This window comes from Colletotrichum fructicola (genome assembly GCF_000319635.2).
Source record: "Colletotrichum fructicola Nara gc5 chromosome Unknown KSG_Nara_v1_contig04, whole genome shotgun sequence".
NCBI classification, from domain to species: domain Eukaryota; kingdom Fungi; phylum Ascomycota; class Sordariomycetes; order Glomerellales; family Glomerellaceae; genus Colletotrichum; species Colletotrichum fructicola.
The window spans coordinates 5,972,094-5,999,478 of NW_027094054.1; the positions used below are offsets into that span (position 1 = coordinate 5,972,094).

The window sequence follows — 27,385 nt, forward strand, 5'->3', positions numbered from 1 at the left end:
ATCCCGTTCACATTCTCGAACGGTGTGAACCTCTAATATGATTCCATTCTGCCCAATTAGTATAGTTTCCAAGCAAACCAAGCCAATTTCCTAAATCAAAACAGCCACAGCCCCCAACCGGCGGCTGGTCTCGGCGTGGCATAGGGTATCATGAAGCCCCCCAACTGACAGACTCCAGACGCCCGCTTCCGAGTAGCTACACAAAAAAAGAAAAAGAGTGACGAAGAACCAAATGACAGGAATGCAGCCCCAACCGTTTGGTCCGTAATGTTATGCAGGATTAGGCAGACTCGTCGTCTCCCTTGGTGGTGTTGGCAACCTTGATCTGCTCGATGTCCTCGGCCTGGCCTTCCAAGATCTCCATGCTCTTCTTCTCGCGGTTGTGAAGTGTCATGATGACGAGAACCAGTCCGAACTGGAGGATGTTGTTGGCCATGACCCAGTACCAGCCAAATTTGAATCGCGGGGCCTATGCACATGTTAGTAAAGCCCGGCAGCACAGGAGAGGGAGTATGGAAAGCTTACCTGAGGGGTCGGGAATGTGACAATGTTCAAGCCAGCCAGAAGGGCCTGGCCGACAGCGTTCATCGAAGATACAACCACAGCACGTTCTTCGGCCGATCGGAAGGTGACCTCTGAAGCCCACGACATGAAGAGAGGATTCAGTGCGCCGCCCAGTCCGGCAACGTAAAACGCAAAGAACTTGAGGCCTTCGGGAATGTTCCAGGCCGCCATGCAGATCGCACCAATGGTCATGAAACCGCAAATCCAGATGGAAGGTAGCCAGCGCTTGCCAGTCGCATCAGCCCAGTAGCATCCGATCAAAGCTGCGACGATCGAGATAGCCGATTGGCCGGTGGGCAGGTTGTTGATCTGACTGATGGAGTAGCGATCATCGTGCGCCTTGAGGTAGAGGTTGAAAGGCTGGCCGTTGGTGATCATGGCTTGGTTGAAGACGTAGTACAGAGCCACAAAGGCGTACCAGTGCCATCCCTTGAACACGTCGGTGATGGCCTTGCGATCGAACTTGACCTTAGGCGCCTCAGATCCACCCTCAGACACTCGGCGACGGGCGAGAGTGATTTGGTCGGCCGTCAAGAGCCATGAAGGATGCTTCGAGTCCGGACGAGCGGGGAAGACGGTGAGCCCAAGGATGGCAACGGGAAGCGTGATGCAGCCGCAGACAATGAAGAGCCAACGCCATCCAGCAAGTCCGTTGACGCCGTTGAGGTTGGTGTAGCATGCTGTTTGGAAGTACCCGGCAAACATCTAAACCTCGTCAACACATATCACATCAATACTGCGGTAAGTGGAGGCTTACAGTTCCCAAAGGTCCGGCGATGTAGAACAGACTCAATCGCCGGGAAATCTCAGTACTCTTGTACCAACAACCAATGCAGTAAATTACTCCAGGATAGGCCACGCATTCGAATACACCAGAGAAGAATCTGATGATGTAGACATGCTTCACATCTTTGGCATAGGCAGTGAGCAAGGTCAAGATGCCCCAAAGGACTTCGAAAGCCGGAATCAGCAGATTGGGTCTGTCGAACTCGTTTGTTAGCTTAATTCATATCAACTAAACTGCCTCTGTATGAACTCACCGGACACGGGTCAAGATGATGTTGGAGGGAATCATGGCAGCGCAGTAACCAGCCTGGAAGACTCCGGTGGTGTACTGCAGGTCATTGCCTTCCATCCCGATGTCCTCCTTCATTCCACTGACGTATGCATTTTGAAAGGCTTGAAGGTCGAGGAACTGTACACAGGGTCCGTCAGCAGAGCACTTACTTGCATGTTGACAACGGAGAAACTTGCCTTGGTGAAGAACGTGAGACATCCAAAGGTCAGGATCATGAAATCCAACTTGAACAACAGAGCCTTCTCCTCCTTGGAAGTGCTGAGTTCGTACCACCTCCACTTGTCATACCATCTGGCAGGAGCCACAGGCTCAGGAGCCGTCGAAGCCACGGTTGAGCCTGCCATTGCGTCTCGGTCTCCGACTGACTTCGCACGAGCAAAAGACGCACAAGTCCGAAGTTGTCAGTTGTAATGGTATTTCGTTTGTTGTCGACTCCAACTCTGAGGATGCAGGTGGAGCTGAGGGTTGAACAAGGGAGTTGAGGATTGTTGACGGCGGAGCAGTCGGTTGGGGGGCTGCTGCTGCTGCGGTTCAACAAGAACAGGAGCGACGTGAGGAGTGGTGGTGTGATTAGGTATTATACTGCTGCTCCTCTTCATCAAACGCGCGCATTCCCTCGGCTATTCACAGCCGGATTGTCATCGACATACCAAGGTCTACGTGTCCGAGCATGGTGTTGCAGCGCCCTCCAGAGGCGAAACGAGATAGGCATCGCCGGACAGAGTTGCTGGAGCGAACGACTCACGAGCGTTTTCCCTCTTGGCCTGCTCCACCACAGTCCACCACCAGGGGATGCTGGCTGAGATACTAGAGATAAGAGGGGGTGTTATGCAGTTACGGCATGATTGGGGGTAAGCGTTGGCGCGGACAAGGATCGGACGAAGCTAAAAGGTGGAGCTCCAGGTGTCAGTACCACGCCGTATCTCTGAATCCCCTCGTCCCTTGGTTATCCGTCCTCGCCTCCACCTCTAGCTCGACCCGCTGGGTTTGCGGGGTACAGCGGAGATCTCGCCGCGGTCCTTGTTCAGCTCGGGTGTTGGGATGGTTTAGAGAAGGTTACGAATGCGGCGAACGTGATTTGCTTTCGAAGCAATCGTGCTGGTTTTGGGGGTCCTTCACAAGTGGTCTCGTCCGCGTGGAGCATTGTCCTCATTGTGCAAGATATGTAAACACCGTAGTCCACGTCCAAGTGCACCAGCACCACTGATAGACAGGCGCATTCGGGACGCAGCCAAGCTTTGGCTGGAGGCCCCGAAAAGCTCACAGGAGAGTGAGGCCCTCGGAGGGCGAGTCATTGTGCTTCGTGAGACAGCAGAGCAGTAAATATGATTCCAATAACATGACTGCCGCTTCAGGTGGCTAGACGCTTAGAAGACATCGCCAATGCTGAGGGCCTTCGAATGAACCCGCCAATCCTCGATCAACGACTACTCTAATGCCTTCCGATACAAGCGATGCCATCCCAAAATTTACCCAATGCGAGCCAACAACAGAGGTGCTTGACTACGTCGACCTCGTGAACCTTGACCTGTCGAATTACGACGATCTCTCAAGTCGCGCACAGCTCGCCAAGGATCTTCTCAAAGGCGTCGTTACACACGGCATCTTGACTGTATCTAATCATGGCATCACCGAAGAACGTCATAACACCCACGTTGACCTCGCCAATGCCTTGCTGACTCTTCCTCCTTCGAAAAAGAGGCCGTACGAGAATTCGCCGCAAGAGGAGGCCCAGGGTCGGTATGCAGGGTTCAAACCTTCATGCGGTCTAAGCACCAAGGAAGGTTTCCACAAGACAGTTGACCACTACAACATATCAGTCTGGGACCTGGCAAGCCGGTCACACCCACCATTACTGCAGTCCCGCATGATTCAAGTCTCCGAATTAATCGATCTTGTTCGCCGTCAAGTATTAGAGAAGCTTCTCCACCTGGTAGCTTTGATCTTGGAGGTACCTGAAGAGAGCATCCTGTCGACACACGCGTTATCAAACGAAACGACCGACTATCTCCGCTACATAGTGTACAACCCCCGACCGGCCACCGATGGGAAATACCGAGACTTATACTTGGCTGGGCACACTGATCTCGGTTCTTTCACGTTTACGTTCGCCCAGCCTGTCTCCTCACTCCAGGTTCGGGTATCTCCAGGGGAATGGAAGTGGGTACGCTACATTCCGGGAACGCTAGTCGTCAATGTCGGCGAAGCATTCGAATTGATGACGGGCGGCCTTTTCAAGGCACCGGTTCACCGGATGGTCAAGCCGCCGGAAGATCAGGAAAGAGCCAAGCGACTTGGCCTAATATACTTTGCCCGGCCTGCAGGCACGCAGAGGCTCGAGCCGATTGACAGCCCGGTTCTCCGGAGAATGGGAGTGGACAAGCCATTGGACAAAAAGATTTACACTATGAAGGAGTATCTATATGCGAGAAGGCATGGGTATAAGAGGCTTGACTTTGACCGAGATCGACTGCGACAAGAAGGCTATCACATAGACCCATGCATAAAGGATGCCCAAGGGCTGGAGACTACTAGCATCGCAACTTAAATGCAGAGGAGATGAGTTAAACAAAGACCCTGACATTTCTCCGCATTAAGATTTTGTTCAAGGGCAGTGTAAGCTCTCGTCTCGTACGTCTCCAGTTATCAACCACTCGAAGAACCGTCCATGCCAGCATCCTCCACCTCGGCCCACAACTCTGCACCAATGAATCATAACCAAGTTGCCGTCCGCTCCACTTCACGAACTGGGCGAACATTGTCAACATCGTGACTAGCGCCGATGGTTTAGTGGTAAAATTCTCCGTTGCCATCAAGCAGCGTCGGGGAGCCGGGGGTTCGATTCCCCCTCGGCGCAATCTTTTGCTTTTTGGGCTATCTAGGAAGCTCGATGATGCCGGTAGACCAAGTTAAAGGTTCTTGTGGGCGATTCGTTAGCCTCAGAGGTTCACCGACTTTTTGTTCGATCGTGGAAGTGGTAAAAGTATTATTATTTCGCTTGTACGGTCTGTGTATAAACTACTTCTTTGCATCCCGTGCCTTGCAGGCATCTGAGTAAAAGTCCAGACCCGCTTCTCTCCGAACAGCACCGTATATGGAACTGCTGTCCAGGGGCCTCTCTGCCTCAAATGCCCGGGCAGCTTCCATGTGTCGCAGCGCCGCTTCGCTCGTCTCTAACCTTGTACCCGCATCTTTCGCGCAGTTCAGCGCATGTCTCAAGTCCTTCATGGCTAGCGCGACGTCGAAACCGGCCTTGCCGTCAGGAGGAGGAGCGTAAGCGCCAGAGGTGATGCGTTTGCTGTAACTTTCAAGCACGGGACCAAACATATCCGAGATCATGTTCTCCAGCACTGGCGAGCCAAGGCCAGTCTTTTCGGCAAATACATGGGCCTCGGAGAGCACCTCCATGAAAGAGACCACGACGATATTTCCGGCGATCTTGAGCAAGCTGGACTTTGTGACGTCGGTTCCCATGGGGATCACGGAACGCCCCATGACACCGTTGAGGTAAAGCGAGATGGCTGATGTCGCGGACTCGGGGCCGGCGGTGACGAAGATAAGCTTTCCGGCAGCGGCCATCGCGGCAGCGCCGAAGACCGGTGCTACGGGGAATATCAGCATATGAATTTGGTACAAAGTTTTGGGATTGCACTGTAAACCTACCGGCAACAAATTGACCGCCGGCCTCAGTGATCTGCTTCGAGACATTCGCGGAGGTATCGGGGTGAACCGTTGAGCAGTCAACATAGATCTTGCCTGTGATGTCGCCTGACTTGATAATCTCGCTCGTGGTATCCTGAAGGACAGCGTCGTTGCTCACCTGAGCGCAATCGTTAGCTCGGAATCTCCATTAAGATCCTGGTTCCATCGTGAGAAAACTTACACAGGAGAAGATGATTGATGACTTCTTGGCTACCTCAGAGACCGTCTCAACAGGAATTGCGCCGAGTTCCTTCAGAGATTCCCCGCGCGACAGCGTGCGATTTGTGTAGACCAGAGGAGGGGCGCCGGAGGACGAGAGGAACTTTTGCAGGTTCGTGGACATACCAATGCCCATCGACCCGAGGCCAACCCAGCCGATTTGTGTTCCAGACATGATTGCGCGCGATGAAAATGACTTCGAGTGAGTGCAAGATTTGCGAGAAAAGAAGCAAAGAGACCGTGAGTAGTGTGAGGGCGCACCGAAAGCACGCGAAATTTCACCCATTCATACCCAGCTACTCGTTGCCGATTCCGGCGTTGGACACCGAAGGCTCCGGAGGACGCCTCCGAGGGGCTCGGGCCTGGTCCCTGCAGATCTTGCATAGCAACGGCTGAGCTTTTGTGGATGCCGCCGTTAACCCCAAGGTGTGCTCCACGTGGGGAAAGGCTTCATCGAAGGAGCTCCACGTCGCGACGATACCCGTGGAATACTGTCATGTCGTGGATTTGAAAATGGCGAGATAACGATGGGGAAGAGCTCCCGGACAGATTGCCGAGAAGGGCATTCTTTGAGTTTATTTACCTGGTCGTTGACCAGCCTCGGGTGTCCTCTCCATGTTCCAGTATCAACCAACATCTTTGGACATACGTCATAATTCATATCCTCGATATACCTTACGTCAGTCAATATGAGTTTCGGAAAGCTTTACTGGTACCCCAAGGCGCCTCGTGCGACTCAGTGTCTCTACATCGCCGAGTACAACAAGTAAGACTCCATCAATGCAGCACTGACAATGGGAAGTTGCTAACCAGAGTCGCGTTCAGGCTCGATATCGAGTTCGTTGAGGCATGGCCCATTAAGGTCGACCCTAGCAAGGGTGGTGTTGGTCAGGCATACTTGGAGAAGTTCCCTCCCGGAAAGGTCCCCGCTCTTGAGCGTCCCGATGGCTTCACACTGTTTGAGTGCATTCCCGTAGCGATCTATCGTGAGTTGCACTAAACACCGCTCACAAATGACGGCTATCTGACACAGTCACAGTGGCGAAGCAAGACCCCAACACCAAGCTCTTGGGCTCGACACTCGAGGAGGAGGCGACGATATTGAAGTGGGCTTCTTTCGCTAACAGCGAGCTCCTGCCCCCCATCATGGCGTGGATCAACCCCGTTAAGGCCAAGGAGCCAGCTGCTCCCGAGGTTCTGGCGGCGGCAGAGAAGAACAGCGAGGGTATGGTCAGCGTTGTGGAGAAGGCTTTGACGGGCAAGAAGTTCCTCGTTGGGGACCAGCTCACGATAGCCGACCTTTTCGTTGTCGCAGCTATTGCTAGAGGATACCAGTTTGTGAGTACTATCACTTTCCCGTTCGTCGGCCTGACTTGCCTCCCTCCTCGGGAAAGCAGGGGACCGATGTCGGTGATTTCAGTTTCAATTGCCAACCGCAGCGCTGCACAGGTCTTTGCCAAGAAGTGGACGGAAGCGCACCCCGCCATCCACGACTGGTACTGGCGAATCAAGAGCGACGATATCTGGAAGAAGATTGATGGAGAGCCTTACGTTTTGGACGTGGTGGGAGGAAAGCCGATCTGAAGCGAGCCTGGAGGTGGACAAACACAGTTTCCTGAAGAATGTGAATCAGGAAAAGGGACGATAACGCGCCGGCGGCAGCGGGGGCAACGGAGGCTTCTCCGCATCGATAAGAGCGGAGCCGGATATGAGACCCCGAAATCGCATTTATAGAATTCATGATTGGCCAAACACCCCTTGAACTTGACGGGAACAACCGTGTTCAACTTATCTAATCGTTATTGTCCACCTCATTCCTTATCACGTGGGTGGACAAACTTGACCTGAACGAGATATCTCCCTGTTTATCGGATATCTGCGTCCACTCGGTACGTACTCCGAGCCCGGTCTTGTCCACGGAGACCACCCCAGTCGTCCACCTCCTCCCCCAGACTTTAGCAATAATCCATGGCGATGCGTCGTTCCTCATTCTTCACCATCGGCAAGCCACCTTCTACTTTTTTCCAAGATGGATGACACTTTACCTCGACCGTTCAAATGCGCTACGTGTAAAAAGGGGTTCACGCGCCAGGTAAGCTATGTTCAAGGATACCGCGTCCGTTACCAGGATGAAGACTTACATGAACCCTTGTTACGTCACCTGTAGGAGAACCTGAAGCGCCATGTCAATACGCGTAAGCTAAGCTTCTAGTCCTGTATCTTCAATCGTTAACAATCTGTTAGACCACAAGGGACGGAATGCACCCGTGTTTCCATGCTCTCAATGTAATGCCAAGTTCGCGCGTAGGTACGTAAAAGCCTTACAGACATGCGACGAGAATACTTCAGTTCAAAGGTTCCTATTAAGATACTGACTTTGTTATAGCGACTTGAGGAAACGCCATGTTGAAAATTGCCACATCTCGACCTCCGCGTCGCCATCGAAAACAGCCCCCCCGCCTTCCCTGACACCCACGGTCGGAGATTCTCCAAGCACAGCAGCATGGCTCGATGTGCTGCTGACGCATCCCCCGCAACCTCAAGGCGAAATGCTTGAGCCGATGCAACAAATCAGTCAGAGCTATGAACACACATCACCAGCGTATGTCTTTTCGGACAATCTAAATCTTGTCAACGGAATCCTTACTGACAAGACTGCTTTCACTCTAGAATATCTAGTGAAATCCGGTGCGTCGAGAGCTTCTTCGAAGGCTTCCACCGCAACTTTCCGATACTCCACGAGGCGTCTTTTCACATTGTGTCGACCCAGGTACCGCTCCTGAACGTCATCACATGTATAGGCAGTCTTTACTGCGAATCGACTGTAGATGAAGCGACCCGCAAGGCAGTCTTTGAGTCGACGTTGTCTTCGCTGCAGCAATATGTCAGTGACTTTTCGAGGCATGATGGTGGTACATTAGCTTATCCTCGCAGGTGGAACAAAATCGATCGAGATATCAAGAAACATGGGTTTTGCAGACTTTCCTCCTACTCGAGTTCCTCGGTATTTACGGCGGCAACGACACGAGCTTCCTTAAAGCGCAACGAATACACCGCGACCTGATCGATGCCATTCGTCTACTCCAAATGTCGCAAGACAGTTCGATCGAATCTCTTTCCATGACCTCGGGAGAAGACAGCGGCTACGGCGAAGAGGGTGACGAGGACGACATGCAGGAGCCTGTGAGTGCGGAAGCTCTCAATGAGCAGTGGCAAGACTTCATACGAAAGGAGTCAAGAAAGCGTTGCGTGTACATGCTTTATCTCCTGGACTCCCAGCTGGCTATTCTCTGCAATCTTCGACCGATGCTATCATCTCTCGAGATCAAGTACGACCTTCCATGCTGCGAAGACATATGGTTGGCGCGCTCGGACAGGGACTGGTTCGAGAAGCGGCGACAGCGCTTCAAGTCTTTTGACGAACCCGACGATCAAGCCTACGCGCATGAGACGCCTCCAAGTCAGGGCTTCTTCTACGAAGCGTCTCAGACCCTACTTCACGCCAATCGAAATGACGACAGCCAGAGAGGCCCCGGAGAGAAGCACAAACCGAAGAAGCTGAGGTTGCTATGGGCATCTCCATTTGCTGCCGTCATCTTGGTGACGCAACTGCAGATGATGGCTCGGGAACTTACCCATGCCAGTTGTCTTCTAGAGCGCCCAAAGGCTCAACGGCGCGCTCTGTCAATATTGACCGATAAGCAACACGCGCAGATTTCTCAAGCTCTCAAGAGTATTGCTGAGCTGGTGCCACGGAGTCAGAAGCCCGTCTTCAGCTTTTTCGACTTTGGCCGTATGGATGTTCTGCCAGACAGTCATGATGACCAGACGCCTCTGTGGCACACCTTCTGGATATTATGGTACTACACGTCTATCACTCTATCGCATCCAGACTCGCTGCTGGTTAGTGGAGTGGTAGAGTCGAATCTGCCATTGGCGATTGCCAGTAAGTATCCTTTTGAATAAGGGTAGACGGGATTATCGCTCACTGTGTTCTAGCGGCCGGTCACTTGGCAACACCCAGAAGTAAAGACAAGCGGGACATCTACGAAGATCGTGACGTCTTCAGAATAGTGTGTATCCCAAATCTCCTTTGACAGTCAAGTGTCGCTAACATCTGCGTAGCTCAATGATCTCGAAATGGCCCTCGATCTCCTGAATCCCATCAAGTCTACTGCCCCTCCTGCCCTCGAGAACCCCTTCATAACACTCCTCGGCTTCAAGATCTGCCTCGTAGGCTGGCGTCTCGTCCGTCTGACAATGCCAGCCGCACAACGTAGCAACGACAACAGCGGAGGTATGATGCTGGGCAACAGCAATAATGGAAGATCGAACCCAAGTCGCTTTGTGCTGGACGCTATCATGGCTTGCGTTGGAACCGGAGGAGATGACGATGCAGAGAATGCTGCGGCTGCGCTGGCTATGCTAGATAGACCTGTTGATCTTGCAAGGAGCGAAGTGCGCTTTTTAGAGTGGATTGTGGCAAACTTTACGAAGCGAACGACCTGGCCAGTTGGAAGTTGGGTTGCGGCAGTCATGCATGAGAGTCTAGCAAAAGCGAGGGAGGCGTACGCAGCGCCGATGAGTGAATGATGACAAACGCTTTCTACGACACCCAAAGATCTCTTCCGTCGCTCATATCAAAATATGAGCAGTGTGTGACTTTCATGATTTGTGCCAGAAACAGCGAACTTATCTCAATGTTTCGAGAGTCTTTGAGTCGGGCTCGTAACTCCAGCATCTGGATGATATGCACAGTGTAGTACGAGCGACGGGGGCCTGCGAGAGCACACCTCCTTTGCACTAGGTGGCTGTTGAAGATACCGCGAAGACACGTATCAAGGTTCGTTTTCAGAAGTAGCCCTTCCCCAAAGACTGATATTTCCAGCGATAACTTTCTCCATGACCAGTGGCAGTGATGCAGGGTCCAATTGGGGACCGAAATGCTGTGGAGATGCTTTATATCACAGTGTTCATCATCAAAGTAAGCGCGTGGTTTCAGATAAAAAGATTTCTCATTAATGCTACAAAAGACGCCAAGTCCCATTCAAAGCCAAAGTCATACACATTTTACATCCTAAGTCGACTTGACAGTCGGAAGGCTGTACTGAAGACGGGGCACGTTGTCGAACTTTCCGAGACTCTTGTGGCCCTCGGGGTCGGGGTACTCGCCCTGCATTACTCGTCAGATTTGTAAGTAGAGAGCAGGCTGGTTTGAGACTTACGTCGAAGGGGTCCTGGTGCTTGCCCTCCTCGCGAGGACGGTCCATATCAAAGTCGTATCGCTTCCAGCCGTGCTTGCGGGCATCGAGGTAGTCGGCCATGCAGAAGACACGGTCGTCCATGGGCTTGTCGGTACCCATCTTCTGAAGAAGAGGAGAGTTCTCGATGGGAACGAGCTCACGCTCGTCGGCGGGGCGAGAGAAGTAGATGACACCGATACGACGGAGGTGGCGCTGGTCCTCGGGCGGGGTCGTCACACGGTGGATAGTAGCCTTGAAGAGACCGCCAGTAAGGCGCTCGAGGGCCTCACCAAAGTTGACGACGATGCCATGGGGTTGGTCTATGGCGACTGTCAGATGATGAATTTGGGATGAGTTGTGTGGTGACTTACGCTTGACGTATCTGTAGCGGCCGGTGTGGTGGCAGAGAACCTGAAGAGCCGCGACAGGTTGTGAGAAGAGGAAGGTCCAGGTGCCCCCTGCGATTTCTTATTAGCGATGCCATTTTCTTAGTTGACGCGGTTGAAAACTCACAGTCAGTGTGGCCAGCCAGGAAGATTTGGCGGTACTTCTCGCTCTCCTCCTTCGTACGGGGCTCGCACATCATCTAGCTTGGGTCAGTCAAGATCCTACACGTACCGACGACAACACTCACGTAGCGGAGATACTCGGTCTTAGATCCTCCGGGGGCATGGGTAGAAAGCACAGCCTCTTCGGGGACTTGGAGAATGTCGGCAACAATCTTCAAAAGCTTCACCAGGATGTTGGTTCTGATGTAGCTCATAACCTCGTATGTCTCCTCCATGAATGGGCGGATGATCTCGGGGTGGTCGCGGTTCTTGGGGTCGTGGACCAGCATGTTGTAGTGATCAAGCGCCTTTGGGAAGCCGCCCTTGTGGCCCAGAGGGCCGGCGGGCTTGTATCCTGCGTATAGACCACGGGCGTCCTCTTCAGGAGTAACTTGTCATCTGTCAGTATTGCTTTAAGCTAAAGAGGTGCATCCTCGGTGCTTACCTTCATAAGGAGCCTTCTCGTCGGGCTTCAGTGTCATTGCCGCGTTGGCGATGCGCATCTGGCGTTGGTAGGTCTCGTCAGAAATGCCATGGTTGGTGAGCGTCAAGAACCCGTAGCCGGTGGCGGCCTCGTAAAGGTCCTTAGCAAGCTGCTTGCGGCCCTCGGGGTCGTCGAATTTGGCGAGATCAATGTTGACAAGGTCGACGTAGTCCACTGCAAAGCGGTCTGTGGTCAGCCTTATCCTTGTAAGTGCAAATGCAAATGCAAATGCAGTTGGTTCTGTGCAGTCTGGGGTACTCACAGTCTTCCTTGGTAGGGGGAGGCGGTGTGTAGGGCGGGAGCTGGTTGATGTCGGCGACCATATTGGGCAAGCTTAAATATGTGTGAATCTTGAAGAGATGGTTAAATTGGTATCTGTAGTTCGAAAGTTCCTTGATCTTTGGATGCTTGAACTTGATCGATGATGTGCTTGATGAATGAGTGGTTCTTCAGACTTCACTGAGTCGATAAAGTCTTGATTGATATACGACTGAACAGATACCACGCTTAGAGTATGAAGATGATGGTTTGACACATTGGGTCACAAGAAATCGGGTCTGCGAACAAGATGCAGGATGTGGTGCGATGCTCCGCGAAACGTCCACAATGGCTCTCAAGTCCTCCGCCTGGCTCAAACGAACGTGGAGCCAGTGGCGGTTCCCAATATCCTTGCAACTCAGCTCTTTCGTCATGGGTTGGTGGACTGTAAGTGCTGCAGCAATGTGGAAAAGAGAGAGTGACTCCGCCCGGCACGGAGTGGACTGTGGACGTGGAGCTCCTCTGTGCGACGGGCGCGGGGAAGAGGAGCTCCTCCAGGGGCAATGCCCACCCACATGAAGCTTATCCACGCGACTCATTGCCAAGAAGAGGGTTCTCCGGTAAGTGTTTGGCGGGCCAAGCTCCCGATTCTGCTTGAGACTTGGCGAATCGGTGAGTTGGCCGCGGCGGCACCACACTCAATGCGTGGGCACATGGACACCAAGATTCAGGCGTGGAGGCTGGGGAGTAACTTGCTCACGAATTTGCTTAGGAACGGCATGTGCAGCCACCTTTACTTGATAATTGCCACGCGCTTACGACACCGTAACTCATTCTGTTATTTTCCTCGATTGATTTCGCAGCGTAATTACAACATGATTCCTACGGTCTTCAACTGCGTAAAGCCGTAGATCCAAAAGGCTCTCTCAAGGTGAGGTTCAGCATGTTTGGGTCAGTCTCAATGCTGTCACCCTTAATCTTGTCTGCCCTACATATTTGAAGATGCGGTGAGTAAACAGTAGCAAAGCTCAGGACAGACCAAAACTGACCATCCCGCATAGTATCGGAAACAGGCCGCACACGCGAGAACATCGGCAACTTTGGCCAGCTTGACAGGTTTTCCAGCATCGATTGACTGCAACGAGATTTTAGTGTTTGGTGAGTTGTTTTGAGGCCGGATAGATACGCACCTCAATCTTTGCCAATTGGTCTGCATCTCTTTCAATGAGATCAGCAAGGCGATTCAGGAGTCTTCCCCTCTCATTAGGTGTCGTTTTCCTCCAACCCCGCCATGCTTGCTTTGAGGAAGCCACTGCAGTATTGATGTCGTCACTGCTTCCTCGAGAAAACGAGCAAATTGTTTGCTGGGTGTATGGATTGATCGATTCGAGGGTACTACCGTCCTTGGAGGCATGGAACCCGTTGTCAATAAAAACACCAGTCGGTTGATCATATGCCGTACCATCCGGCAAGCTAATGCGCGTCTGATGTTGAACGGACATTATCGTTACGATTTCTCGAAGTCTAGTATACTAATTGGAAAAGGAATTCTGTCAAGACTTTGAATCATGTCGCCTTGTGCTTTGTTTTATGAAAAGTCCCACTGCAGCGACTGTTCAACGTCATATACATTGAATGATTTCCCACTTCAACCCCTGGGTCAGTAAATCTCCAGCGGCTAGAGCTCTACGGAATTCCATTCCCGCTCGATCAAGCTGTGGATAAGATTGGCAGACCAGCAGCCCAAGGGACGGCGCGGACTTCCACCTCCGCTTTTGGGCCAGCCCCAAGCCTGATGGAGGCCCACACAGCGAAAGAATCTTGGTTTTATCTCAATCAAGCCGTTTTAAAAGATTTGTTCAGTTCATATTGAGAAAGTTCTCCAAAAGAAAATGCGGCATGTTCTCATTCATAGTGATTCTGCACCTGCAACCCCTTGAACTGGAATGACGTTCCTTCCCGCTTATCCAGCACCTTTTTGTGATGCACATCTTTCACTCGTGCCCGCACATACTCCGTTCCCGATGGCACCGGTTTGCTTGAATCCTTATCTTCTTCTCTGATCAATCCGAGACGATCTAGAAGCGGGGAAGGCACTGTTCTCATGGGTGTGTGGTCTCCCGGACGACTAAAGTATAGCAGTCCTAGTCGAGGGATGTCAATTTGGTCTCTAGGAGGCTTGACCACACGATGAATTGTTGACTTGATGAACCCTGTATTCGAGTCAGAAAGACATGGAAAGTTGCTAGGGAAAAAGGTTGACTTACCATTCGTGAGGAACGTCAGGGTGTCCGCAGCGTTACAGGTTATGCCCCCTTCGACGGGCTTCACATATTTCCAATCCCCCTCGGGAGTCCGGATTTGCAACCCAGCAACATGCTGAGAAAAAAGAAGAGTCAAACTGCCAAAGTCCGTGTGTCCTCCCTTTGAGTATGCTTGCGCCTTGTCCCACTCCTCGTCTGTCCGAACGTTGTAGACCATGTACCGCAAATGATCATCCGAGACTTGATCATAAGCATGTGCATCTGCAAGATAGTTCTCTGGTAGTTCCAGAATGATTGCGATCAGAACGAAGAGTTTCCGGGCAACTTCCCAGACGTCGCGATGGAAGTTGCGGATCTCGTCCCAGTTTTCGTCCACAACACGGTGACGACCGACTTGTCCCCAGGCTGGAATGTCTTTGTGGATATTCAGCTGAGCTCTTGTCAGAAATCTTGTCGTCAAGTAGAGGTTCCCAGAGGAGCAGCACTGTCCCATACCATCTCAATGTTCTCTTTGACGCCTGTGTCACCAATCCATCTCTCGTTCTCCCTGTATCCGAAATACTCGCCTTCTGCGAAGTTGCAAGGGAATCTTCTCTTCTCATCAAGTGGTTCCTTGAAAAACGTGTTTCCGATACTGAATTGCCGTAGGATACGTTCATCATCGATACCAGTGCCGGTAACGACCCAGAATCCCACTCGCGTGATAGCATCATAAAGTTGTTTGGCGAGATCTTGCTTGCCCCCCGGCTCATCGAACCGCGAAAGGTCAATGGTCGTAAGAGGAGCCCAGTCTAGATCCTCTTTAGTCTCCTGGGGGCGTGACCAGGGCTTGACAAGCAATGTGCCAGTTGAAGAAGGCAGCGGCGAAACTGCGGAAGGGGCCATGATAGTGATTAGGAGCTGGAATTTGATTGAAATCCAAATGAACAATGGTCACCAAATTCTTTTGAGCCTCATTTATAACTGGATCTTACTCCAGTACTACACCCTCATAATTGAGGTTATTCAGGCGGGGTAGTTACACGATCGGCCATTGCGTGCTTGGGAACCCCAACAACGTGCTCATCGGGAATAAAAACAGCGTATCACCACAGGCTCATATCGAATCCTTCAAACAATATTTCTCCGCATTTATTGTCCGAAAGCATGCATGAATGATACCGAAATGTGGTGTTGAGTATGGCGTCCAAGATGTCGCTATCGCATCCCAGCCTGAGACGGCAGGGAACTGCAGCTCATAGTGTCGCTGGCAGTTGGTATTGGACGGGATACCTCCTTCGCCATTCCGGTTATCATGTCGTGATGGATTGGAGATTTCTAAAGAAATGACATCGCGATTGGTAACTACCCGGCGGGTTGGTAGAACCAACTTCCCTTTCGGATAATGCTTCACATGTTTCTTACTAATGTCTACCGAAGGATTACTCTTCTGTGGAATAAAATCTGTTCATATTCAAGGCATACAGGACTGCGTTCATTTACTCCCATTTACTCCCAGCCACTGGTACACCAATCCTCTTCCATCAAGATGGCGGTCGCTAAGGACCCGATCGGCACCATTGCGCAGGTTGCCAACGAAACGCAGCTATTTTCTGAGAAGGGAGCTGGATCAACAACCGAAGCAACATCGAACCCTGATATTGAAGCCACCCCAAAGGACACGGCTCTTGAAAAACGGATAATGCGAAAGATTGACCTCTGGCTTGTTGGCTTTTACTCTCTCGTTTACGTCTTCCGGGTTATTGACAGCGCAAACTATTCGAACGCCGCCATCATCAACCTAGAGGCCGGTACAGGCATCAAGAAACAGCTCGGCTTCACGCCTTCGCAGTGGGCATGGACGCTTTCCATCTTCTCTTACAGCTATCTTATCTTTGAGCCTACCAATACGGTACTTTTAAAGCTGTTCAAGCCGTCAATATGGATGTTCATCCTGATCATGGCGTGGGGCATATCGGCGTGTTGCTCCGCAGCAGCAACAAACTTCTCAGGCATGATGTGCGTGCGATTCGCAATTGGTGCGGCAGAGGCTGGATTCTTCCCGTCTGTTTTGTTTCACTATGCTTTCTGGTACAGACCTGAGGAAATGGCCTTGCGCATAGCCTTTTTCTACTCCGTGGGACAGGTATCCAGTGCACTCTCTGGTCTGTTGGCGTACGCAATTTCATACATGGACCAACTTGGAGGGGTCTCAGGATGGCGATGGCTGTTCATCCTTGAAGGTTTACCTGCTATAATCCTGGCCTTCTTTGCTTTTGGTCTACCCGACTACCCTGAGTCAGCGAAGATCCTCACCGAGGAGGAAAGGCTCTATGTGAAAGAGAGGCTTGCGAGCACTGCGCCCAAGGGTGGGTCACATTGGGACTTCAAATCTCTGAAAGTCATGGCCAAAGACCCAACCCTCTATACCTTCAGTCTTTATTGGATCTGCCATGGTATTGGAGGTTTCGGGGTGGGATTCGCATTGCCTACGGTGATCTACCAGTTAGGATTCACCACTACGGCGTACTCTCAGTTGATGAACATCGTAAGTTTCCACCCCAACGAGACCAACTTGCCATGGACTCCACTAATTCTCTTTAGCCGCCATACGTCTCGGCATTTCTACTTCTCAATGCTTTGGGTTTCATGCTGCAGAGGAAGTGGATCAGACCCTGGGTTACTGCAGTGGGGAGTAAGTTTTGAAGACATCTCACAAGACACCAGGAAACTGACTGTCCTAGTTGAATCAACAATCATCGTGTGTTACATCATTCTTCTTCTCGTTGATAACCCGATTGTCCGCTACCTCTGCTTGATCGTCTCTGTGGCCTGCGCTGGGTGTGCGTACCCAGTTATCTGGCCTGAACGAATCAGGGCGCTGGAGGGAACAGTGGCATCAGGAATCGGTATTGGCCTTACAAATGCGTGTGCGCAGTTCGGGTATGTTCGAGCCCTATTTCCAAAATTCAACTGGACTACGCTGACTTTGTTCCATAGTGGAATTGTAGGCCCGCATGTCTTCAGCACGGTGTTTGGTCCCAGATACCGCATTTCATATGGCGTCAATCTTTCGGTTTTGGTGGTTGGCATCTGCTCAATTCTGACAAGTTGGTTTCTCGTTATCAAGAAAGATCGGGAACGAGCTGCAGCACTCCAAGGAGAATAGATTTGGAAACGCGTCATTAGATGAGAACTAAGTTGGTTGTCAAGTACACGCAATTATGCATCTACCCTATCAAGGCGTCTCAAAATCGCGAGGCTCGTCACACTCCTTCAGCCCGACCGCGGTAGGCAATTCAAAACCGGCCTTCCTCTCCCATAACTTCAGACACTCAGTGTAATCCGCACTTTGCTCCACATTGGGCTCCTCTAGAGCCTCCTTGAAAAGCCCATGCATGTGTTTCGCGAGCTGCGTGTCAATGCCCATTTTCCCACACAGTTCAAGGTTGATGCCCAAGTCCTTCACAAGTAGAGCCAACCCATATCCGCTAGCATACGTTCTTGTTAGCCCCTCGGCCCTGATGGAGTGAGCTGTGCCGTAGTTACGGCCAGTGCCAACATTAAGAACGTCCGTGATCTGTGCAGGATCCAAGCCCATCTTGCGACCGACGATAAAAGCGTCGTTAAGAGCTGCGATACCGGCAGCGGTGACGTAGTTGTTGAAAGTTTTCATGACATGGCCGCTACCCAAAGGACCCATAACAAAACGCCATCGAGACATGGTCTTCAAGACGGGCATTGCGAAGTCAATGTCGTCCTGGGCCCCGCCAATCATGAAGGTAGCCTCACCATCGTTGATCCCGTGCATTCTGACTTGGGTGACTGGAGAGTCTACTAGGCGGAGCTGGTACTTCTCGAGGTCTTTGCCCAGTTGCTGAGTGCCAAAAGGATCCGAAGAAGAAGTGTCAACAATGACACAGCCTAAAGCATCTTCATCAGCGAATCGCTCAACAGAAAGACTGTTGAATATCCTACCAGGCTTCATGTAAGGAGCAATGCCTTGCTCTCCGAGGAGGATGTCTCGGACGATGTGGCCGTTTGGCACCATGGTGATCAACACATCGACGTCCTTGAATGCGTCCGGCCCAGCGCCAGCCTCTTCAACCGGAAGTTTCTTATTTTCAATAACAAACTTTCGTTGCTTCTCCTTGTCCGCATCACGAACAATTGTCTTGAAGCCCTTCTGAGCAACATTCTGAGCCAGCGGCCCACCAGCGAGCCCCAGGCCAATGTAGCCAACAGATTTTATGGTTGAAGTCATCATGAATAAGGAATAATCAATAGTCAGAGATTTGTGACAAGTCGACAATCGCTTCCAAGACTGCAACAGACATTGAACGGATGTCCTTCTCTAATTAATGGACACACGGTCGCGTTCTTGATGCTGGTACGGTCTTGAAACTTATTGAGATTGACACCCACGGACATCCATTTCCGTCATGCAACTTCTGCACGGAAACATAATGAGAAGAAGATTGGTGGCGTAAGTGCCTCCGCATGGTTTGAATTGATGACGAGCCTATGATAAGAGTCTGGCTGCGTATCTGACTGACGGGCATCCGCCTCCGTCTTGTTCAACCCCACCTACACGGTATGCTATTTGGCCAGGGAGCTTGTGCGCTAACGCACCCCAGATAAGACGACCTCGGGAGTTCGTATCGCACTTTCAGGGGCTTGGCGATACAATCCCAGCGAACTGATAAGCCATATTTGTCCTTCATTACAAGAGGAGCCAGTGAAGGCGCAACAGAAGTCAATGACATCGTCAAAATCTTCTAGAGTTCATAAGTTTGCGACCTTGTTTTTTTTTATGACAAGACGCAGTCTTCAATGGATCCCAAACTCGACATGATGGCGCAGGACAAGCCCGATCCGGAAGAAGCAGGCAATGCCTTGTCAAGCTCGACTCTCATTCCCGACAGTCAGCTCGAAAAGCAAGTCCTCCGAAAGCTAGACTTGCGACTTGCACCACTTTTCGCGACCCTGTACTTCGTAGCGTACCTCGATCGAAGCAACATCGGAAATGCGGCTGTAGCCGGCCTGACCGAAAACCTTGGTCTATCTGGTTCTCAGTTCAGCACCGCCGTCAGCGTCTTCTTTGCAACGTATGTTGCATTCGAGCTTCCGGTCGTCCTTGCGATGAGGAAGCTTAAGCCACATCGAGCTATTTCTATAATGTGCTTTGGCTGGTCAGTCGTCACAATTGGTACAGCATTCACCAAACGGTTCGGAGACTTGGTGGCTGTTCGTCTTCTTCTGGGCTTGTGTGAAGCAGGCTTCTTTCCTTGCCTTTCTTTGTACATTACGATGGTTTACAAACGGGAAGAGCAGGTACTTGGAAGCCTCAAACTAAACGTATCGCGAGAGTGCTAATAAGTTCGGCACACAGGGCTTGCGATTGGCATACCTCTTCACTTCGGTCTCACTCGCTGGCATGTTCGGGGGGCTGATTGCAACGGCGATTACCAAGATTGGGCACAGCGCAGGGCTTAGAGCTTGGAGGTATGTTTCATGAACATTACTTCATCCCTTTCGTATCTGATAGGTCGAACTTCAGCTGGCTCTACATTGTCGAGGGGCTGATATCCCTACTTGCTGTTACGTGGGTGTGGTTCGGATTGCCGAATGATCCAACCCGAGCGAAGTTTTGGAAACCAGAAGAGAGAGAAGTGATGCTTGCTCGAGAAGCGCAACGACAAGAGTATCTGGGAAGTCAGGTATTTGAATGGAAGGAGGTCTTCAACGCCTTCAAAGACCCTAAAGTCTATTCCACGTGAGTATTCAGACCCTCTACATACACCAAACTGCTGACGCCCCTATGTTTGTTGAGTGCTTTGATCCAGTTCTTCCAGGACATTATCTTGTATGGGTTTAGTACTTTCCTGCCTTCTATCCTGCGACTTGATCTGGGGTTCACCGCACTTGAGGCACAATATCTCAGCATCCCAGTGTATTTCGTGGGAGGTCTCAGCTTTTTTGTAAGTCGTCCTAGTTCCCGTCCCCATCCTACAAGAGACGTCTAGGTGACTAACGGCTGCGTAGACAGCTGCAATTCTTGGAGACAAGTGGAGGCTTCGAGGAACGGTGAGATCTCCAGAGACACTTCAACTTGATGTTTGGATTGCTGATCTCAGTCGACAAAGTTTCTTCTTGGCCTTGACGTGTTTGCGGTCGTTGGGTATGCGATCCTTCTTGGCGTTGCAAATAGTCCTGGCATCCGATACTTTGCGTGCTACCTCATCGCTGTCCCGCTTTACTGCGGGGCCGGTCTCAACGAAATTTGTGAGTGTGGTTCCCTCTTTCAACATGGGAGAAGACGACAACTGGTAACGGAGGTGAGCTGACGCGTGTGGTTAGGGATCAATAATAACATGGCTCCTCATTACCGGCGAGCCACAGCGATTGGGTTGCAGCAGACTATCGGAAATATTGCCGGCATAGTTGCTCCTCAAGTCTATCGTTCAGCGCCTTACCGCTTGGGACATTGGTGCTCACTTGCTTCTGCCATTATCTGTATTGTCCTCATAGCTGGTCAGATATGGTATCTGCGATTTTTGAATCGGAAAAAGGAACGGATCGAGAAGGGAGAATTGAGTGATGACAGAAAGGAGACTACATGAGAAGGACAGTTGGAATTTCGTTATGTTTACTAGGCTCAGTCGGCATCAGGGGGGCATCGACGGTAACAGTTCGATAGCAAGTTGCAGCCCCAAATCGCATACACTCTCACCACTCGGCTATTCATGTTATCTAATGCTAGGGGGTTTGCACCAATAACACAACCTGCATCCTGCTCGGGACTCAATGCACCCCTATCTGGTGGCGGCAGCGGACATCCGCCCCCGTCTGTGGGTCTCCAGAACTGGGGAACATCCTGGGAATGGGTCATGTTCCCCGGATAATGCACCCTCCCCGCTCCGCGGAGAGCGTGGCAGTGACGAACGAGATGGCCAAAATAGCGCTTATCTTATCATTCAAGTCCCTCCTCTATCTAACATGGCACTGATGTGTTCGTTCGGGACGCAGCAAAATACTGTCTGTAATAGAATAACGGCTGGAATCTTTGGGTTTTACACGGCGTCTCCCTCCGGACATACTGTTCCTCACGATGAATGAAAGCCCGGAGGCCGATTCAAAGACCCCGATAGGAGAGGTTGTGACTACTTCGTAGGTGGATTGACTTAGTACCATGACTCGTTGACGTTTTGTCTGATATCGTGGAATATTAGATGCGAGCGGTGTCGCCGACGAAAGGTACAATAGCACTGCCCGCTAATACCAGTCTCAGCTTGAAATGTGTCTAACACTGCGAGTTTCGAGTTCAGATCAAATGCGACCGTCGAAAGCCATGCGCACGATGTCGAAAGGCCGGAACAGAATGTATGAGGGCGGGCACCGGGGAGAAGCAAAGGTGAGTGGTTTCTTTTCCAAGACCACGGTTGTCTCAACGTCTAGGTCGTGTCTTCTATTCCTTGCTGAATCTAACATGATTACTCTCGAAGGCCTGTGCCTAAGACATATGCCCGCGCACTGGAAGGGCAAGTCGCATCCCTCGAAGTCTTCATCCGAGAGTTAGCAGCGGCAGACTCAGAGCACCGGGAGCGAATGCTGCTTTGCTATGTTGCAACAGGAGAACCGACTGCATCCCAGAATGAACCGGAGATCATCCCAAGTGATCCCAGCGCAAGCATAAGTCAAGAGAATTCCAAGTCACCTCAAGAAGACGATGAAGCCGGACTAGCTCGCCCAAGAGCTGGCCAGCTAAGAAAACTTGCCAAGGGCAACTCAGCTCATTTTTACGGAGGGACCAGTCTTTTCAACATATACATATGCGATAGAGAGAATCATACATCGCCATGCACCGACTGGTCCATGACAACGACAGTTGCCGACGACATACTCGCCAGCGCTAACGCTGACCAACCCTCCGAGATCACAAGCCCCCGTAACAGCTGTTTCCAGTACGCACCTCACGATGATGTATCGCAGCGTCTGATGGCCTCCTTCTTCAGGGAGCAATACCCTTACAACATGTACATCTATCGAGAGTACTTTCTTCGCGACTACGATGTTGGGACTGGTCGCTACTATTCCGATTTTCTTCTTTTCGCAATATGCGCCATGGGATCCCTTGCGACTGGCGACCCTGAAGATATACAACTTTTTGATGTGTTTTCTGCCCAGGCTCAACAGCTGTTGTACTCGGCTCTCGACCGGCCTGACCTCACTAGCTTGCAGGCTCTACTTCTTCTCGGTCAATGCGAGATTGGGCGTGGTCGTGCTTCGAAAGGTTGGTTGTTCTGTGGCATGGCATTTCGTTTAGCCCACGAGATGGGTCTACACCTGGACCCGAATAACTGGAACGGAACCTCTGAGCCAGATGTTGACCGAGAGATTTTGCGCCGTGCCTACTGGGCCGCCTTCATTGTTGACAAGCAGCTGAGTCTCTACTTTGGACGACCGCCAGCTCTGTATTTGTATGAATCAGATGTTCGGAATACCGTTAGACTCCCATACCCGCCTGACTGGGAAGGGCTGCTCGACACATATATCGCGCCCGGCCTGTCCGTTACGGCGTTCGAAGATGGGATTGCTCTCGTTGGGGCTTTGATCCATCAAGCTGAACTGTCAAAGATTCAACATAGTATCATTACCGAACTCTTCGAAAATCGTCGGTCGAGAACACACAATGCCAACACCGCTGCAACTGTTCAGAAGATTCACGTCTCCTTGACAAAGTGGCTGGCAAGCCTACCCGGGAAGCTTTACTGGAATCAATGGACAGTTGGTCAAGTCCCAGCGTGTGTCCTTCATCTACAGTGAGTCATGCGTGTCTCTTTAAACCTCTTCTCTGACATGTCGTAGCATGCGTTTTCATACTGCAATGATAATTCTCCATCGCCCGCCGCGCCACCTTTTGTCGCAGCCAGATGTTGCATCCAGTGAAGATGTGGAAATATGCTATGAGTCGCTACAGGCCATTCTACGTCTGCTCAGGAGCTACAATCGCTTTTATCGCTACGACTGCCTACCGATTGATTTCGTTCACACTCTTGCTACCGCGGCAGGAACCATAATGATGAGACACTACCTAGAAGGAACGCCATGGGATGAGACACAAACTTCACAAGCACTGACACGCATTCTCGAAGCCATGAATGCTGTCCAGAATGCATGGCCGTGCGTAGGTGAGATTAAAGACAGCATTATTCAAGCTAGCCGGAGAGAGGAAGGGGACATCCCGGGGGCCGATGCACTTGCAGACTTTACTCTGATGACCGGGCTTTCAGGGCCAGTTGCGGGCAGCGATGTAGATAAGATGTTGCTTTCGGAAGGCGGTATGTTCGATGCTGATGCCGGTTTGCTGGTAACCGATGACTTTCTCGGGGGCACGTTCCCGTGGATCGCGGGTGAATAACAGGGAACCACCAGGCTGTGAAGCACAATAATTAGAAGTTCACGTTAATATCTGAGAGAAGACATAATACTTATCAATACTCCCAGTTTATCGTCAGCTTATCTACTCGACACGTGTATCAGGATGCACTCATAAGTCTCGAATTCCTCTGACCAGGATCCGTGGATACGTTGACTGAATCCGATACCGACACATGGAGTACAGCCTTGATTCACCTCATTCTTCGAGAGACTCGGACAAAGTTCTTTTGACGACTCGCGAGACATATAGAAACTCATTTCTGTCTCAGGGTAGTTAAGCAACATCTTGCAGCGGTTGCGCTCAGTTGGAATCGCACCAAAGTTACTTGATACAGGTCGCTACGTTGAGCAGTATTCGCCTTGGCGAGAATGCCAAAATGATGCATATCAAGATATCTCACCCGTTGTAGTGGCATCAAACACACTACCGAGCACATCCCTAAACTTAACTTCCTTCGCTACGACAGGGGGTCTTGGGCAGGCAAGCTGTTACCTTAGTCAAGTCTGGATGAACATGTGGGTTCTTGCATAAATGGCCTTTCCACAACCACTCTGTTGAATTAAAAAGCGCTTATTCAAAGTACCCACGACTCATCATTCTAAGTTTCGGTCTCCCCAGAACGCCTCGAGCCTCTCAAGTCGGCCTTCAACTCCGACGCCCGTCTGGATGAGACGTGCATGATTCCCTGGCCCCCAACGGAGATCGTTAGCCCCTACTTCATCAATATCATATGAACGATCAGACTACCTTGCTGGCGTCCTCTCTCTACTTGTGAATGGGGTAGATAACTCCTGTTTCCGGCCTTCCCCGCTTGTGCTTAATTTCATGCTTCCCCGTCCTCTGCTCCGCCCACTCTTTGGGTAACGGGGGGTAGTCTATTCAGACATGGTTCTGGAAGTTTGCAACTGAATCGATGTCGTGAGAAAAGCAGCGAAATGTACCCACATTGATCGTTTTCGCACCAATACGCGACTTCTGAATCTAAGCAACCATAAGGTTTGCCTTATCACATCCTGACACCAACGCAGAAGCTGGCCAGAACCACATCAGAAGTTTTCTTCGAAATTAGGGAGGACAAGTCGCAAAGAGTTCGTTTGAGAATCATTTCCAGCTAGTGCGCAGATGGCTGGGACGTTGAAAACTGTTTTAGGGTCGGCATGGAAATGCTGCCTTGAGGCTCTGTACCCCTATGCGAGTCGCTCTAATTCATGCACGTGGGCTATGGTTTCCGTGAAAGACACTGAAGTACGAGTCGTGTTTTCACATGATCTACATGGACAGAACTCCTAACGGAGTGGAAGATATAGGTTCCCCTGAGCGTGAGGACAGACTTGCCAGCTGACTCACACCCACCAGGCCACCCACTGACTCGTCAGTTGCCCGTTCTGAAGGTGATTCAATCAGGGTATCCCAGGCATGATGTTCTTGGTCTCACAGTCTAGAATCTGGGGGGGCCGCCAGCCAACGAAGCTTAGCGCCCAACTTCCTGGTCGTTCATCCCATGTCATTCATCAACGCTCTGTTCCACGTTGTAGATCAATCCCTTCACCAAGCTGCCTTGAGAGCCTCAATTAAGACAGCAGATATAGGATGTTCGGCAATCGCCGGTTGAGCCCTTTTCCAGGGAAATATCGTCGAAGATCATGAGTGCAGTTCATCTACGTCTCACAAGTATTTCAGCAAATGTTTGAGCGATACACGTCCAACAGACCCTTCCGAGAAATATTTAACTGCCATTGAATCTCCTACTCCTCGATACAACATCACTCACCAGCCTTCTCAACATCACAAAACTTACAGTCACTCTTTTTTCAACTCAAAAACCAGTCCCTACCTCTTCGCCAAAATGAAGGTCACCGCCGTTTTCATCGCCGCTCTCTCCCTCGCCACCTCCGTCGCGGCCGAGGGCTGCTTCCCTTGTTCCGAGCGCAAGGGAGGAGTTGTCGTAAGTGGTTCCCGGTTCTCTACACCGTGGATCAAGAATGGTACTGACAAGATGAAAGTGCACCACCCCTCCTCCCAACAGCCACGGCTGCGGTCTCTGCTGCGACACCGCTGCCCAATGCCAGCGCTTCGTCGAGCTCGGATACTGCAAATAAGTTATGGATTTTGAACGAAAACCATCGAGGAAAATCAGAAGGATTCAGGGTTTGGCGCGTAGGAAAGGCGATTGCTAGAATACCAAATCGACAGTTGATATCATATTGCCTCCTGGGTGTCCAATTTGATGTGATGATTGGTGAAAGGATCTATTCCATTTGATTTGATGTATGTCTACGTCTTGTGATCTCATCGACAACGTCAAACACCGTTAGTGGCCCCATTTGAGTGACCATTGGTGTCCCTCAGGTGCTCGGTGTTTGATGCAATGCTATCCTCCAACGAGATCCACCCAGGCCTTCCGATCCTCCGCAACAACGACTCGGCGCGAGCGATCGGCTTCACTGTAACAGGGTACTCTTCCCCGTAGAAGTTGTCCGCAAACTTCCTGGCAGGGTTCTGCTTTCTCATGATCTCGAGGATCTGGTCCCAGTGCATTGGGAATGCGAAAGCGAAGATGCGCTCAGCCTTGACATCCGGAAGAATGGCGGCGGCCAGGTGAAGCGCGGCATCATCCTGAACATCCACGAAGTAATCTTCAAAGGGATTCAGAGGTCAGCCATATTTGAAGAGCAAAAGTATGAAGAAAGCGTGTGCACTCACGCGGCAGATGCCAGAGTTCACCCAAGCTCTTGCCCTCGAACAAATCTGTCACCAAGCCAAAAGAGGAAGTTCCTCCAGCGTTGACAGGGTCGATGCTCCTGCCAAAGTTGAAGTCGGGGACAACTAGACATGGGCCTCGGTTAACAAAACTCTCGATGACATCGGAAGCATGAGCGGCATCTCACTCGAGTTCACTACAATATCAGGACGTCTCGAGGCGTTGTCCTTGTAGTACTTCCAGATGCTCTGCTCCTGCTCCATCTTGCTCGCGCCGTAGATGGCGCCGCCATGCTCGATGCCCCACGGAGGAGGGGCCCACGCGAGCTCCTTAGCATCATGGCCATACGTGGTCTCATCAACAGTCTGGCCCTTGAGAGCGAAGAAGTTCTCCTGCTTGAGGGGCATGAGAGTCGAGGCCGATGAAGTCAGGATGAAGCGCTTCATGTTGGGTTCGTTGTAGGCAGCCTCGATGGCAACCATGCCGCACTTGACGGCGCCGCCGATGACTTCCGCCGGGTCGCCGTTGAAGTCAATGACGGTGGCAGTGTGCACGAAGGCCGCAGCACCTGATCAAGGTCAGCAACGGTACTCATTCTAGCTACGAGGCTAGCTTCTTTCAGCTCACCCTTGACAGCTTCGTCGTAAGCTCCATCGGCTTGCATGTCTGGCACAATGTGCAGCTCGAACTTCCCCTTGCCATAGGCCTTCTCAAAATGCGGCACAAGCCAGGCGCTCTTTTTCGGGTTCCGGACCGTTCCACGAACGATGTAGCCCGCCTGGATGAACTGATCCGCGATATGGGAAGCGATGTAGCCGTTGGCGCCGGTGACGACGACAATGGAACCCTCGGGGATCGCTGGATTCTCGATCGGCGCCATCTTTCGTCTCAATGTGTCTTGGC

The 27,385-nt window shown here is 51.3% G+C and overlaps 11 protein-coding genes across 11 annotated transcripts; 5 read left to right on the plus strand and 6 right to left on the minus strand.

Annotated features, from left to right (window-relative positions):
- Window positions 1–280: 280 nt before the first annotated feature.
- Window positions 281–1,986, minus strand: FEN2-3 (Pantothenate transporter FEN2; the record flags this gene model as incomplete). The annotated part of the gene is made up of 5 exons (XM_066152032.1): window positions 281–469; window positions 526–1,269; window positions 1,322–1,544; window positions 1,605–1,759; window positions 1,792–1,986. The coding sequence occupies 5 exons, from the start codon at window positions 1,984–1,986 to the stop codon at window positions 281–283; spliced, it is 1,506 nt and encodes a 501-aa protein (XP_066008763.1).
- A 1,091-nt stretch (window positions 1,987–3,077) lies between these two features.
- Window positions 3,078–4,190, plus strand: ANS1 (Leucoanthocyanidin dioxygenase 1; the record flags this gene model as incomplete). The annotated part of the gene is made up of 1 exon (XM_032028529.1): window positions 3,078–4,190. One exon carries the CDS (start codon window positions 3,078–3,080, stop codon window positions 4,188–4,190), a length of 1,113 nt encoding a protein of 370 aa, XP_031891865.1.
- A 470-nt stretch (window positions 4,191–4,660) lies between these two features.
- On the minus strand, window positions 4,661–5,738 carry GLYR1-0 (Glyoxylate/succinic semialdehyde reductase 1; the record flags this gene model as incomplete). Its single annotated transcript, XM_032028530.1, has 3 exons — window positions 4,661–5,244; window positions 5,306–5,462; window positions 5,526–5,738. The coding sequence occupies 3 exons, from the start codon at window positions 5,736–5,738 to the stop codon at window positions 4,661–4,663; spliced, it is 954 nt and encodes a 317-aa protein (XP_031891844.1).
- Window positions 5,739–6,252: 514 nt separating this feature from the next.
- Window positions 6,253–7,147, plus strand: stcT-1 (putative sterigmatocystin biosynthesis protein stcT; the record flags this gene model as incomplete). The annotated part of the gene is made up of 3 exons (XM_032028531.1): window positions 6,253–6,329; window positions 6,389–6,549; window positions 6,603–7,147. The coding sequence occupies 3 exons, from the start codon at window positions 6,253–6,255 to the stop codon at window positions 7,145–7,147; spliced, it is 783 nt and encodes a 260-aa protein (XP_031891866.1).
- Window positions 7,148–7,592: 445 nt separating this feature from the next.
- CGGC5_v008557 (Zinc finger protein) lies at window positions 7,593–10,156 on the plus strand (the record flags this gene model as incomplete). Its single annotated transcript, XM_066152033.1, has 8 exons — window positions 7,593–7,679; window positions 7,731–7,758; window positions 7,808–7,871; window positions 7,950–8,165; window positions 8,234–8,447; window positions 8,498–9,509; window positions 9,563–9,636; window positions 9,689–10,156. The coding sequence occupies 8 exons, from the start codon at window positions 7,593–7,595 to the stop codon at window positions 10,154–10,156; spliced, it is 2,163 nt and encodes a 720-aa protein (XP_066008760.1).
- Window positions 10,157–10,640: 484 nt separating this feature from the next.
- GA2OX2 (Gibberellin 2-beta-dioxygenase 2) lies at window positions 10,641–12,161 on the minus strand (the record flags this gene model as incomplete). The annotated part of the gene is made up of 7 exons (XM_032028533.1): window positions 10,641–10,736; window positions 10,789–11,126; window positions 11,178–11,264; window positions 11,320–11,392; window positions 11,441–11,745; window positions 11,800–12,012; window positions 12,101–12,161. 7 exons carry the CDS (start codon window positions 12,159–12,161, stop codon window positions 10,641–10,643), a joined length of 1,173 nt encoding a protein of 390 aa, XP_031891739.1.
- Window positions 12,162–14,001: 1,840 nt separating this feature from the next.
- Window positions 14,002–15,245, minus strand: CGGC5_v008559 (UPF0676 protein; the record flags this gene model as incomplete). Its single annotated transcript, XM_032028534.1, has 3 exons — window positions 14,002–14,309; window positions 14,364–14,790; window positions 14,856–15,245. The coding sequence occupies 3 exons, from the start codon at window positions 15,243–15,245 to the stop codon at window positions 14,002–14,004; spliced, it is 1,125 nt and encodes a 374-aa protein (XP_031892128.1).
- A 643-nt stretch (window positions 15,246–15,888) lies between these two features.
- Window positions 15,889–17,508, plus strand: prlL-26 (MFS transporter prlL; the record flags this gene model as incomplete). The annotated part of the gene is made up of 4 exons (XM_032028535.1): window positions 15,889–16,887; window positions 16,944–17,034; window positions 17,084–17,282; window positions 17,340–17,508. 4 exons carry the CDS (start codon window positions 15,889–15,891, stop codon window positions 17,506–17,508), a joined length of 1,458 nt encoding a protein of 485 aa, XP_031892129.1.
- Window positions 17,509–17,577: 69 nt separating this feature from the next.
- On the minus strand, window positions 17,578–18,603 carry CGGC5_v008561 (putative 3-hydroxyisobutyrate dehydrogenase; the record flags this gene model as incomplete). The annotated part of the gene is made up of 1 exon (XM_032028537.1): window positions 17,578–18,603. The coding sequence occupies one exon, from the start codon at window positions 18,601–18,603 to the stop codon at window positions 17,578–17,580; it is 1,026 nt and encodes a 341-aa protein (XP_031891733.1).
- Window positions 18,604–22,214: 3,611 nt separating this feature from the next.
- Window positions 22,215–23,165, plus strand: CGGC5_v008562 (putative transcriptional regulatory protein; the record flags this gene model as incomplete). The annotated part of the gene is made up of 1 exon (XM_032028539.2): window positions 22,215–23,165. The coding sequence occupies one exon, from the start codon at window positions 22,215–22,217 to the stop codon at window positions 23,163–23,165; it is 951 nt and encodes a 316-aa protein (XP_031891735.2).
- Window positions 23,166–26,082: 2,917 nt separating this feature from the next.
- On the minus strand, window positions 26,083–27,362 carry ALD2-5 (Aldehyde reductase 2; the record flags this gene model as incomplete). The annotated part of the gene is made up of 4 exons (XM_032028541.1): window positions 26,083–26,417; window positions 26,485–26,607; window positions 26,670–27,050; window positions 27,110–27,362. 4 exons carry the CDS (start codon window positions 27,360–27,362, stop codon window positions 26,083–26,085), a joined length of 1,092 nt encoding a protein of 363 aa, XP_031891729.1.
- Window positions 27,363–27,385: the final 23 nt, after the last annotated feature.